Source organism: Triplophysa rosa, linkage group LG18 (genome assembly GCF_024868665.1).
Source record: "Triplophysa rosa linkage group LG18, Trosa_1v2, whole genome shotgun sequence".
Classification (NCBI taxonomy): domain Eukaryota; kingdom Metazoa; phylum Chordata; class Actinopteri; order Cypriniformes; family Nemacheilidae; genus Triplophysa; species Triplophysa rosa.
Window position 1 is genome coordinate 18,350,353 of NC_079907.1, and position 12,683 is coordinate 18,363,035.

Sequence of the window (12,683 nt, forward strand, 5' to 3'; positions counted from 1 at the left end):
AGAATGAGGTATATTGTCCAGAAGTGGCCGTCGGTCAGCAGGTGTACAGGTGTAGGTGCAGGTGTGAGCACTCGGGTTTGAGAAACTGCGGCAATGTGAGTTGTGATGATATGTTTCTTTGTTTTGTTTTATATATCTGTTTTTCTTTTTTCTAACGGAATTGAACTGTGTTCAATGTGTATTTGTGAATGCTTTTGACCTGATATACTGTATGTAAGCAGAAATAGTATAGTATGGTTTTAAGTGCTGCAGATGTGCTGCATGTGCTTATACTGTATGTCTTGCAGTTGTTAACGTGGATTGTTCCATGATGTGTATTTTTCTGTTTTCCTTTTCTCTATAGTCACTACCGTTGTTTATTTGGGGTGGTTAAACATAACTATTGTTATTGAGCCACTGAACAGGCAGACTTGGTTTTTGTTGTTGTTTTGTTTTGTTTTTCTTTTACTTAATACTTTGTGTGCCAATTGACTGATGCTGAATTTCTCATGTCCATAATTGGGCATTGTTTCTCCTAAGCCTGACTTAGTTTTTCTTTAATGCTGCATCCCTTTCGGGTGTAGTCGGGAATAAAAGAACCCCAGTTAATGTGTAGTCAGTGTTTTGTCTTGATTAACAAGTAATTATAAACCCGGCCACACTTGTGTAGGTGTATATGTATAGCACAGCACCTTGCAATTTTTTCCAGATTAATTTTCATCTTTGGTTTCAACTAGGGTTTCACATACTGTTAAAACCGTATAGAAACTGTATAAAAACCATGGGCCCTATTTCATAGTTTCACCAACAAACAGCGAGAACCCAATCCATCCATGCCAGTAATCATTCATCATTGGCCATTAGTTCAACAGACATCTAAATCAGGACATGCACTGGCGGTGTTAAGCTCAATTGGGGTTTGATAACAAACCAGTGCTTTGTTTAATATCTTAAAAAATGTTTTGCTTTGTCACCACTTGATCTGATCATACCCACTCCTGCTTTAATCCTTCTGCCTGCAGCATAACATTATTATGCAGATAAAGAGCCAAACCCAGCTAATTAATACATTTTATTAAAAAACCCAGCTAGCAATTTCGTGACTAAAAGACATCTAATAGCCGTCCAAACACAGCCCTGACATCTAGTCTAAAACAAGGCTAAATTTGGGCTGTCAGTGAAATCTAATAGACGTCTAACTAAAAAAATATTTTTATTCATCAAAACTACTTAAAGCTTTTATTTGGAATAAGACAATTTCACATCTCCGAAAAATACAAAATAAAAACATGAGAGACAAAATAAAATGTTATAAATAGAATAAAGTTAAATATTATCGATTATGATAATGATAAAAATAAGGAAAATTGTCCAACAACAACTTAAGATAATAGAAAAATATTAAGAATGACAAAATACAATTTTAAATAACTTATAACTTAATAAATCTAATACAAATCAATAGCAAATAAAAAGGTTAACGCTTTTGTTGGTTTACTTATTTTAACAAACAAACAACCAACAGTGAACTTTAAGGAAAATATGAGTAGTTGGTTTTATTTCTACATCCCCTCCCACCTTCTCCCTGGTGCTTGCTGGGAAGTTGATCATCACATCATCTGCCAAATGAGGAAATAAAAACAATCTCTTTTGATTGGAGGCACACTAGGGCTGTGCAACATAACTTTTTAAAACGTTCTTATAATAATAATAATCTTATTATATTGTCTTTTTATAATGCCATAAATTGCTTTATGTTTTATGCAAAGCACTTTGGATCGTCTTAATTGTTGAAACATACCTTGTCAAATCAAAGCTCATATTTTCATATCATAGTGATCTAAACAAAATATATTGATGGCTTTCATAACAAATTGTAATAGGTTGCACATGTTGAATTCAGATAATTAGAGTTTAGGGGCACACTGAAACACTTGCATGTAACATGTGTGCAGCCCTCCTGGTGTGAAGACCAATGAGGTAAAGACCTGCGACGACACTGGCAGGGCATGCCACGCTAAGCTTTTATTTTATTTTATTTTATTTTTATTTCCCTTACTTTCCTACTGTCTTTTTTTTGCTACTAAAATGTGTTTCCAGTACATTCAGACTGTCCACCGCAGACGCACAAACGTACACAGCGGAGACCTCAGCACCATCCTCGGTCACTCTGCACTAGCCCTCCACAGTCTGCTCGTCTGGCTGTAGGGCTCTGAAACTGCCAGTCATCTGTCAACAAGGCAGTCTTCATCCCGGCCTTCGCCAGTCAATCTAATCTCAATGTTCTGGCACTGACTGAAACATGGATCTGTAAAGAGAACACTGCTACTCCATTGGCCTTCTCCACTAACTTCAACTTTACCCACACTCCTCGTCCTTCTGGGCGTGGAGGTGGAACAGGTTTGCTCGTGTCCAACACCTGGAAATTCACTCCTCTGTCTTTTCCTTGCAGCAACTCCTCATTCGAATACCATGCAATCACCATCACTTATCCATCAAAAATACATTGTGTTGTCATCTATCGCCCTACAGGTCCACGGGGAAACTTCTTAGAAGAGCTTGACATGCTGCTGTCCTCTATCCCTGAAGACAGCACTCCAATGGTAATGCTATGCGACTTCAACATCCACCTAGAAAAAACCACAAGCAGCCGACTTCTTAGCTCTCCTCTCCTCGTTTGACCTTCACAGGGCCAACACCCCTCCCACCCACAGAGGAGGACAACAGCTAGATCTTGTTCTGACTCGTAAATGCACTGCTAATTATATTCTAGTAAATCTTGTTCTGACTCGTAACTGCACCGCTAATAATATTCTAGTAACTCCCCTGCATGTCTCTGACCATTTCTTTATAAAGTTAACTGTAACACTCCCTGTAATCTCGCCTCCCACCCCTAACCCTGTTTCTTTCTGTTGTAATCTCCGTTCCCTCTCTCCCACCTGTTTTTCATCCATGGTGTCTTCCTCCCTACCCACCACAACCCTTTACTCATCTCTCAACGTTAAGGAATCTACTGATAGTCTCTGTACAACCTTAACATCATGTCTTGACAGTGTCTGCCCTCTTACCTCTAGGATGGCACGTGATACACCCTCTTGCCCCTGGCTTTCTGAGGCTCTTCGCAACCATCGGACCAAGCTAATGGCTGCCGAGAGGAAGTGGCGCAAGTCTAGAGACCCTGCTGATCTCTCCAATTATCAACACCTTCTTAACTCCTTTGCTACTGATATATCTACAACCAAAACCAAGTACTATCAAAACAAAATCCAAACTGCATCTAACACGCGTCAACTTTACTCAACCTTCTCCTTTCTTCTCTGTCCCCCTCCACCTCCCACCAATACCTCGCTGAATGCTGATGACTTTGCCAACTTCTTCACTGATAAAGTGGAGACCATCAGCAGGCAATTCGCTGCTCAACGCATCCCTGATCTCTCTCTTACCCCTTGCTATCCTCAACTCCCTTCTTTTTCTCCCCTTTCAGAGACTGATGTCTCCAAAATTCTCCTTTCCACCCGGCCTACTACCTGTCCCCTCGACCCGATCCCTTCCCACCTCCTTCAGGCATCTCTCCGTCTCTACTGCCTCAACTCGCACACATTATAAACACCTCCATCACCACTGGTACTGCCCCCACCTCATTTAAACAAGCCCTGGTAACACCTTTACTCAAGAAACCAACACTCGACCCCTCAGTTGTCAGCAACTACAGACCAATCTCACTCCTGCCTTTCCTTTCCAAGGCCCTCGAAAGGGTAGTTTTTAACCAAATCTCTGCCTATCTCTCACAGCTCGACCTTCTGTACAGTTAACAACCCGGTTTCAAGAAAGGACATTCTACGGAGACCGCTCTCCTGTCTGTCGTCGAAAATCTACGGTAGGCAAGGGCTAAATCCTTGTCATCTGTCCTTATTCTGCTTGATCTCTCTGCTGCATTTGACACACTGAACCACCAGATCCTGCTGTCCACTCTCTCCAAACTGGGCATCTCTGGAACTGCACTCAACTGGTTTGACTCTTATCTCACAGGCAGGTCCTTTAAGGTATCCTGTAGAGGTGAGCTGACAACTGGAGTTGCTCTGTGATAAGTTCTTGCTCCTCTCCTCTCCTCTTTTCTATATATACCACCTCCCTGGGTCCAATTATTAAGGTACATGGGTTCTCATACCATTTTTATGCAGATGATATGCAGCTTTATTTCTCTATTCAGCCAGATGACCCCACCATCTCTGCCCGCGTCTCTGCCTGCCTTCTGGGCATCTTTTCTTGGAGGAAAGAGCATCACATACAACTCAACCTCTCCAAGACAGAACTCCTGGTTATACCGGCCCAAATTCACCTGAAAAAAGCTGAAATTCCCCTCTCACATCGCATCAACCACTCGAACTTGCAGGTATGTGCTCTACAACATCAGGAAAATCAAGCCGTTCCTGGTGGAGCATGCCTCTCAGCTGCTAGTCTAAGCTCTGGTCATATCAAGACTGGATTACTGCAATTCTCTACTGGCCTGCCTTACAACAAATGCAGTCAAGCCCTTGCAAATGACCCAGAATGCAGCTGCACGTCTAGTTTTCAATCAGCCTAAAATAACCCATGGCTGCCAGTTGCCACCCGCATCAAGTTTAAATCGCTGACACTGGCCTTCAGAATGATAACGGCAAATTCGCCCCTTTACCTTAACTCACTGCTCCAGGTCTACATCCCCTCCCGTCATCTTCGGTCTGAAAATGAGCAACGCCTGGTTGTTCCATCACAGCGAGGCACCAAATCGCTTGCAAAAACCTTTACTCATTGGGTTCCCCTTTGGTGGAATGAACTACCCAGCCTCCACCCGAACTGCAGCATCCTTCACAACTTTCAAAAAAGAGCTCAAAACATACCTTTTCCACATTTATTTGACTAACCAATAACTGACTGTCTTGTGTCTAAAAAAAATCTTGTTGTTCATTCTCTCCCTTGCTTACAGCTTTGATCCTCCTAGTAGCATGGCCTTGTAAACTAACGGTACTGTTTAGCGTGTTGACAAAATGTTTATATGCTCTCCTATTTGTAAGTCGCTTTGGATAAAAGCGTCTGCCAAATGAATAAATGTATGTAAAAATGTAACAACAACATGGCTCTACACTGTTAGCCGCTAAAATGTTCCTACACACATGATAACAAATATTGTAGATAAATAATGAACACATAGCTAAATGAAAACACAGATACTTACAAGACAACAGCAGGGATTTCCTTTCATGTTTGCTGTTTGTCCGATGCTCTCCGACACGAAATGCTGTCTCTCATTTCTAAAGATGCATTATCGTGAGATCCGGCAAAAGTGATCCCTACTAACTTTCAAGTCTTGCGTTGCCAGAAGTCTCAGTAGGGCTACAGTTGCCATCTAGCGGTCAAGAATTGTAATTGCATTTTTATTTAATTTGTTAAAATGATAGAAAGATTTCGTAGAATGTGTATGAATGTTCTGTGACAGCAAATATAATATAAATGATGTGTAATTCAAATGTTTTAAATGTTTACTTGATGATGTCATGACAAACAATTTTAACACTTTTTGGCTACACTCATCTCTGGTCTGAATTAGGGCTAACCCAAACCAAACCGTTGAAATTAGACTATAAATTGCATCGATTTAGCTGGGTGGACTAAAAGCAGACTGCACAATTTAGAGCTAAATCGTGACTACAGATCGACCATGTAATGAAATTACATATTGCCAGAGGTGGACAGTAACGAAGTAAATTTACCTGAGTACTGTACTTAAGTACACTTATTGAGTATCTGTACTTTACTTGAGTATTATTTTTTCTGAGTACTTGTACTTGTACTCACTACATTTGAAAGACAAATATCATACTTTTTACTCCACTACATTTATAAAAAGGTCCAAAAGTAGAAAATGGTTTCTATGCAGCGGGTTTTCCTGTGCGCGCAATTTATCTGGCTTGTGATCTGCCAGGACCTTTTAATGTTGCCAAGTATTTCAGTTTTTCTAAGCTCGCGGTTTTCCGGCAAGCTTTGAATGGCCATTTGGCAGATTTTTTATGCAAAACTGCCAACTCTGGGATCTTCCCCGCTAAACTAATGTAAACATAGGCGCTGCTACACCGTTGATAGCACTCTAAAAAGACAAATAGAACAATAAAAGACGAAAAAGGCACATGTTAAAGTGTGGTGTAATCATCTGTGAGTTACGATCAGTCAAAGATCATAGAAACATCGTCATGAAAATGATCGGCTTAACGGCTAAATGGTAAATAAGCATCACATACAGTACACCTTGAGCTACACGTGCGTGTTAACTTCTGATCTGCTGTTATATCATTTAAAGCGATTTGGAAAATGAATGATGTTTTTACTGAAGTAACTATAGTTGAAGTATTCCTGTTGAAATAAAAACAAAAGAACCCTGCCCAAAATACAACAGAAAATGTAATGGATTTAATGGTTATAATGGGAATTGTACTATGGATACTTGTTGTCTACTTGTATGTGATGGATTCTATTGGTGTAAATCCCATGGGAATAAAACCCAAAACACTACAAACAGGAATTTATTTTAAAAATCTCATTCTAATTCAAAAATTCATTGTTTTTTTCAGCAGGGATGGTATTTGCAGTAAAACCACAGTATCCACATATTTACCATTTTCTATATATAGGAACCATACTCCAATTAATAATCTTTAGTAAAACCACAGCAACTAAAAATACCATAGTTTCATTATACTAGCTATAGTTTATGTTTGTAGTTAAATTATGGTAATACAAATGGTAATAAATCCAACAAACACATGGCTTCTACACTTTACTATTTACAAGAACCTTACTACTTACTGGTAAATTGCTGCTAAAACTGGTAAAGGGAATATACAAAAATAAAAGAACACTGCTCATAAATACATATAGGACTAGGGGGCTAATGAGGATAATTAGGCTAAATGATCATACAGGATTATATCTAAACTAAACATATATGTGCTAAACGTATAAAGCTCTTAAAGGAGTTGCTCCCTGCAAAATTTGCCCCCATTGACTTTCCATAGTAGGAATAAAAACTACTATAGAAAGTCAATGGGGGAAAATTTTGAAGTGAACTACTCCTTTAACACAACTGATACTGTGAGCTACTCAGTGTATTCAGTAGGTTGCTTCAGAGGCATAAGGTATACGACAATAAAACAATGCACAATTGAAAAAGGAAATTTACTTTTAATACTTCAGTACTTTTAAAAGCACGTACTTCTGTACTTTTACTTAAGAATCTGTCTTTACAACTTTTAATTGTAGTGGAGTAATATTTGACCAGTAGTATCTGTACTTTCACTCAAGTAAGGAAGTTGTGTACTTCGTCCACCTCTGCGATATTGCTGATATTATTTACATATTGAACATTATGAGATATATCAACAATCTCTGCGCTGACTAGCCAAAAACAACAATGAACCAGTCTTGACTACAGTATAAGCTGGCTACAAGTAGCCGATCTGAATATGAGCTAAATCGTGGCTACGCACAGGCTAAGCATAGAACATGTCAAAGAAATTAAACCATGCAGGCACAATTTAATCATTGTTGACTTTGCTTACATGATGGAATATCATACAAGTTATTTTGGCAAAAACGACATGTAACCAAATTTAAGATTATTTTGGCTAGAAGTGGGTTATTAGCCGGACTATATTATTAGCCGGACTATATCTCGTCTATAGTTAACCCAGACGGTGAAATGACGGCTATTGCTTGCTGGGAACCCATTCATATTTCATTTGGCTTAGCCTGAAGGGGTGATATTGTTTCGCATCCTGGCACTATAGACCTTATTCATGATTTCGAGTCGATCATCTGTCAACAAGGGATGAGACGCTAGTCTTTAAAATAAGTAACGCCACTAATCCAAATTAAGAATGTTTATAAAAAAGCCCAACCCCACCCACTGTACTAAAAACACAGAACATGAAGTATCTTGTTTGGAGGTACATGGAAATAAACAGCCCTCCTATCAAGATACTTGTAGCTCTGCCAATGTTTGTCACTTCTGGAGAAGCACATAACAGAAGATGTTTAAAAGTCGGTGATGTTTCTGCCTCTAGGAGACATTTCGTGATTAAGCTTGTTCTCTGAACTTAAAGTTTCTGTGTCAGGATTTTTAGGAGCCTATGTCATTCAATTGGGCAATTTTGTTAAAGGAATAGTTCACTTAAAATCTATCATTTACTTGCCCTCATGTCGTTATAAACCTGTATAGCTTTCAAATAAAATTTTCAGTAGCCTATTTAACAGCTTCATATTGAAGACCATTTGACAATATACTTGGCTGCACTTGGACCAAGCTGTAAGACTTTCATTTTAAATGAAATAAAATCTATGTTATAGCTTGAATAGCAATGTTTGTATTTAAGAGGTAGGAGTGGGTTTGGTGGCAAACGTTATGATCCGTCACAAACTGTAAGATCTTTATTTTTCACTGGACTCCAGCCTTTGCTCATTTTCAAAAACTTGTTCTTCAAGGTGTTTGCGATAAGGCTGAGATCTCCGAGGAGCACAGACAGCAGCTGTGTCCAGTATGATAGGAATGACACCCTTTGACCTGCTTTATGTTTTATCCAGAGCCGTTGAATATGAGAGGTACGACACTCGATCTCGCCGCCGTGTGGTCACGTGGTTCATGGAGCCCTCAATAGTTGCAAACAAATCCGTGCTATCAACCTATTTAAATGGATTTTAGCGAGACAGATAACAGCAACTACATTTGCATAATTTTTGCTAAATAGCACATTGGGTACACTGAATACTATGTTGACGTATAGCAGCATTTTGTCTGGGGAGTAATATAAGATCTATGAATATAAGATATGTCTGCTAACTCGTTATTCTGCCAACTGTACATTAACATTTATGCATTTGGCAGACGCTTTTATCCAAAGCGACCAACGTTGCATTGTATTATACATAATTGCTTCTGACTATGTGCAATCCCCTGGGATCGAACCCCTGACTTTTGGCATTACTAGTGCTATGCTCTAATCACTGAGCCACAGGAAAGCTACCGAGCCACAGGAAAGCTGGAAAACTGTACAGCAAATGGGTTTGGGAGACATTGAAATGAATGGGCTTCAGTGTGTTTGGAACTATTGGTCGCTCCATGACACGAGTTACGTCCGCATTCCATTCTTCCAATGGACGTCTACGTGAGTGTCGTAACTCTGTTTTTCAACGGCTCTGGTTTTATCCATCGCTGCAGATTTTTGTACATCCACAGCTCAAATTTTCTTTCAGCATTTACAGATTTTATAGGTTCACTTCAGTTTTTTAATATATGTGCATTAAGTAATGCGTATTAATCTATGAATTACTCAGGTTGATGTTTTAGATTCTTTTAACACTGATTTTAGGAAAAGAAGGGCAGCTTGTGCCACATTCTGAATGTCTCTGATGCACGCCCTCTAGTGGTGAAAACCAATACCTTATATATATCTCCAGACACAAGTTACACAAGCAGGCTAAATTTAGATAAATTAGGCAACTTTTCGATAGCCATAAGGTCAAAATATGACAGAATTTGTCATGAATACTTTTAGTATAGATTTTAGTAATTAGTAACAACAGTAATTTACCATTGATGTGGTTTAAAATTGAGTCAATGTTTATTTATTTGGTCAAAACAGTGTTCGAGTATTTGGAAATAGAATTTACACACTAAACATATTATGAGAAACAGCATGACCTTTTTTAATAAATGCAACGATACTCCAATTCTGGTAACAGAGTTCAAGTTTTTACAGATTTGGTTTATAAAAAGGTATCATACATTTATCTGTGCAGTAATCTTCCCCATTGAACAACTTCAAAAAGTGGCTTAAATAATAGGCCTACAGTACAAAAATAGACTGCTTCATCATGAAACTCACTCGCTGATATAACAATGGCACTGTAGTTCATAGAAAAAGAAACGATGAAGTAACAATAATGAAAATCCTGCTGTCGAGTTAACAAAAACATTACATTCACTGGCTTTCAGTCTTATACTGTGTGAAGGCACTCGTGGGTTTATTACAGCATAGTGAGAGTTCACGCCAACCCTGCATCCTTAGCCATTCCAAAAAATATTCCTTTCTGCCCAATAAGTTTGGTCGGTGTGTCGAATTCTGCTATCTGTCCCTTGTCCAAAACAAGCACTCTGTGAAAAGAAAGAGATATGTGATTATCCACTTTGTATAAACATATGTTTTAACTAAGAACTGTATTTGAAGCATTCTGTTTATGTTAAATCCTAATGCATTCACTGTCTTGCAGTTTTTTGAAGAATTAACGAATTTGATCAATTTCATTCAATTTATTCTCCCAAAACAAAAATCACATCATAAAAGAAAAAAAGCATAATATTACAATTTGAAGGCAAACCCAACGTCAGTGTCACATAATATCACAGCACAGGCAATGACTGTGGGTTTAATGATGTCATTTCACCTCAAAGACTGTAACCGCACTGGCACCTCACATCCTGTTTGCCACCTCTATAGAATCACTATTATTGTCATACGCACACAACAGACCCTGTCACTGACCATAGACCACTCACATTGACATCCCCAAACCACAGCTTGCTGACTTCACTGCATTATCTTTTAAAATGATACAACATTAGATACTAATCCATTATGTTAATGGATTAGTATCTGGTACAATATAAATCATTGGTTGTTTCTCGATGCAGGTAAATAATAAATGAATCTATAAATTTGTTCTATGTTTTAAATGTATTATTATGCAGTTGCTATGTGGATGATTCAATTATAATAACCATTTGAGAAAAATTTTAAATCTGTACCTGGTGTAGTCCATGATGGTGTTGAGTCTGTGAGCTATAGTGAAAACTGTGCAGTCGTCGAACTGAGTACGGATTGTGGACTGGATCAGATCATCTGTCTCCAGGTCAACGGCAGCAGTGGCTTCGTCGAGGATGAGGATTCTAGTCTTCCTCAGCAAGGCTCGTGCCAGACACACCAGTTGCCTCTGACCCACACTAAACATGTACCAGCAGGTAACAGGTTTATATAATATATAAAAAACTGTTCCATAACTATAATGCTCCAAACATACAGCTAAATATACAGTATAAAGACAAAAGTCGGACACTACATAGTATTTTATTCTTTCAAAAAAAGATTTTGTACTATTTTCAGATAACTAATCAAATAAGGATTTTTACATGGTGCAAATGTAAAAAACAAAATGTTTGCTTGAACAGCTGAAGCACACAAATGTTTTTTTGAAAAATTCCCAAAGCATGCTGGGATGTAATGGATGGAGTGCATGCTCAAAGCAAATGCAAAGCTATCCCAATACAAAAAAAATAAGATATTCATGTTAATTTTTTCTCAACAATTAAAACGTGTTACATTAAAAATGGAAAATGCATGCATTTTCGTTTACGCCTTCAGATTTTTGGACTGTATACAATGTGAATACAACTACCGTACATTGCTATGCTGTATTATTCTATGAAACAGTCTTTGTACTGTACCTTAGGTTTTCTCCTCCTTCTGCGCATTCCAGATTAAGTTTGGCAGCCTGGTTGCTAACAAACTTCTTTAAATGAGACAGTTCCAGAGCTTTCCACACTTCATCATCACTGTATTTCTCAAAGGGATCCAGGTTCATCCGCAGGGTTCCAGAAAACAGAACAGGTTCCTACAAATGTATTTCAATCACTGCAAATTCAAGTGCATGCTTTAAACAGCACTACACACTGTGTATGTTTGTGAAGTGTGTCTGAGGACAACTCTCTATATTTATAGAAACAATATGTACAGTGTAACCTACTGTATATCTTGGATGGCCTGAGGTTGAGTAAACTAACGGCAAGTTTTCTTATTTTTTATTTTTGACTCGTCATTATAAACCTATATGACTTTCGTTCTTCTGCAGAACACAAAAGCAGATATTTTGAAGAATGCTGGCAACCAAAAGTATTGGCACCTACTGACTTCCATTGTATGGACACAAAACCGCCGAGACATTTCTCAAAATATCTTCTTTTGTGTTCCACAGAAAAAAAAGAGTCACATAAAGGTTTGGAATGACATTAAGATGGTTAAGACGCTTAACTATAGCTCTATGCTCAAAACAGCACTGGTGACCAGCAAGTTTTCTTTTCAGCAGGGAAATCTTTGAATGCACATAGTGAATGGTTTTACTACCAAAAAAACCTCGAAAATGTTAAGCACCTGGGCACAAACTAACAACTCATTAGCCACAATTGTGTTTTCAGTTGAACAAGCTTATTAGCCACTGTTTGTGAGCCTGAAGGTGCTTTGGCCTCCTCTACTGCCAGGATGAAATTCACAATCAACCGCTTTATGGCACTGAATGGGGAAATGATTTTGCTGACATAGTAAACCCAACATGAGTGAAATGCTAATATAAAGACAAACACCATATTCAAGCTGTGCTTAAATTAAAACAGATGTCATACCACCAACAAAGCCGAAGACATTCCAAAAGACCAACCTGAGGAATAATGGTGAGTTTGGATCTGAGGTCGTGAAGGCCGATCTCGGAGATCTTCACCTCATCGATTACGATCTCTCCCTCCGCTGCCTCCAGGAGACGGAACAGACACAGTGTCATGGAGGATTTACCGGCTCCGGTTCTTCCTACGATGCCGATCTGTAGATGAAAACAGATTTTAACATTTC

The 12,683-nt window shown here is 38.6% G+C and overlaps 1 protein-coding gene and 1 long non-coding RNA gene across 3 annotated transcripts in view; one reads left to right on the plus strand and one right to left on the minus strand.

Annotated features, from left to right (window-relative positions):
- The window catches only part of LOC130568942 (uncharacterized), a 68,994-nt gene that overhangs the window by 5,998 nt on the left and 50,313 nt on the right, over positions 1-12,683 (plus strand). The window lies entirely within an intron of this gene.
- The window catches only part of abcc3 (ATP-binding cassette, sub-family C (CFTR/MRP), member 3), a 93,267-nt gene continuing 90,189 nt past the window's right edge, over positions 9,606-12,683 (minus strand). For both annotated transcript variants that reach the window (XM_057358195.1, XM_057358196.1), the window contains exons 28-31: positions 12,496-12,654; positions 11,510-11,676; positions 10,814-11,008; positions 9,606-10,162 (exon numbers count right to left, since the gene is read on the minus strand). In XM_057358195.1, coding sequence (XP_057214178.1) covers positions 10,054-10,162; positions 10,814-11,008; positions 11,510-11,676; positions 12,496-12,654 — 630 coding nt within the window. In that variant the 3' untranslated portion in view covers positions 9,606-10,053. The remainder of the gene's footprint in view (positions 10,163-10,813; positions 11,009-11,509; positions 11,677-12,495; positions 12,655-12,683) is intronic.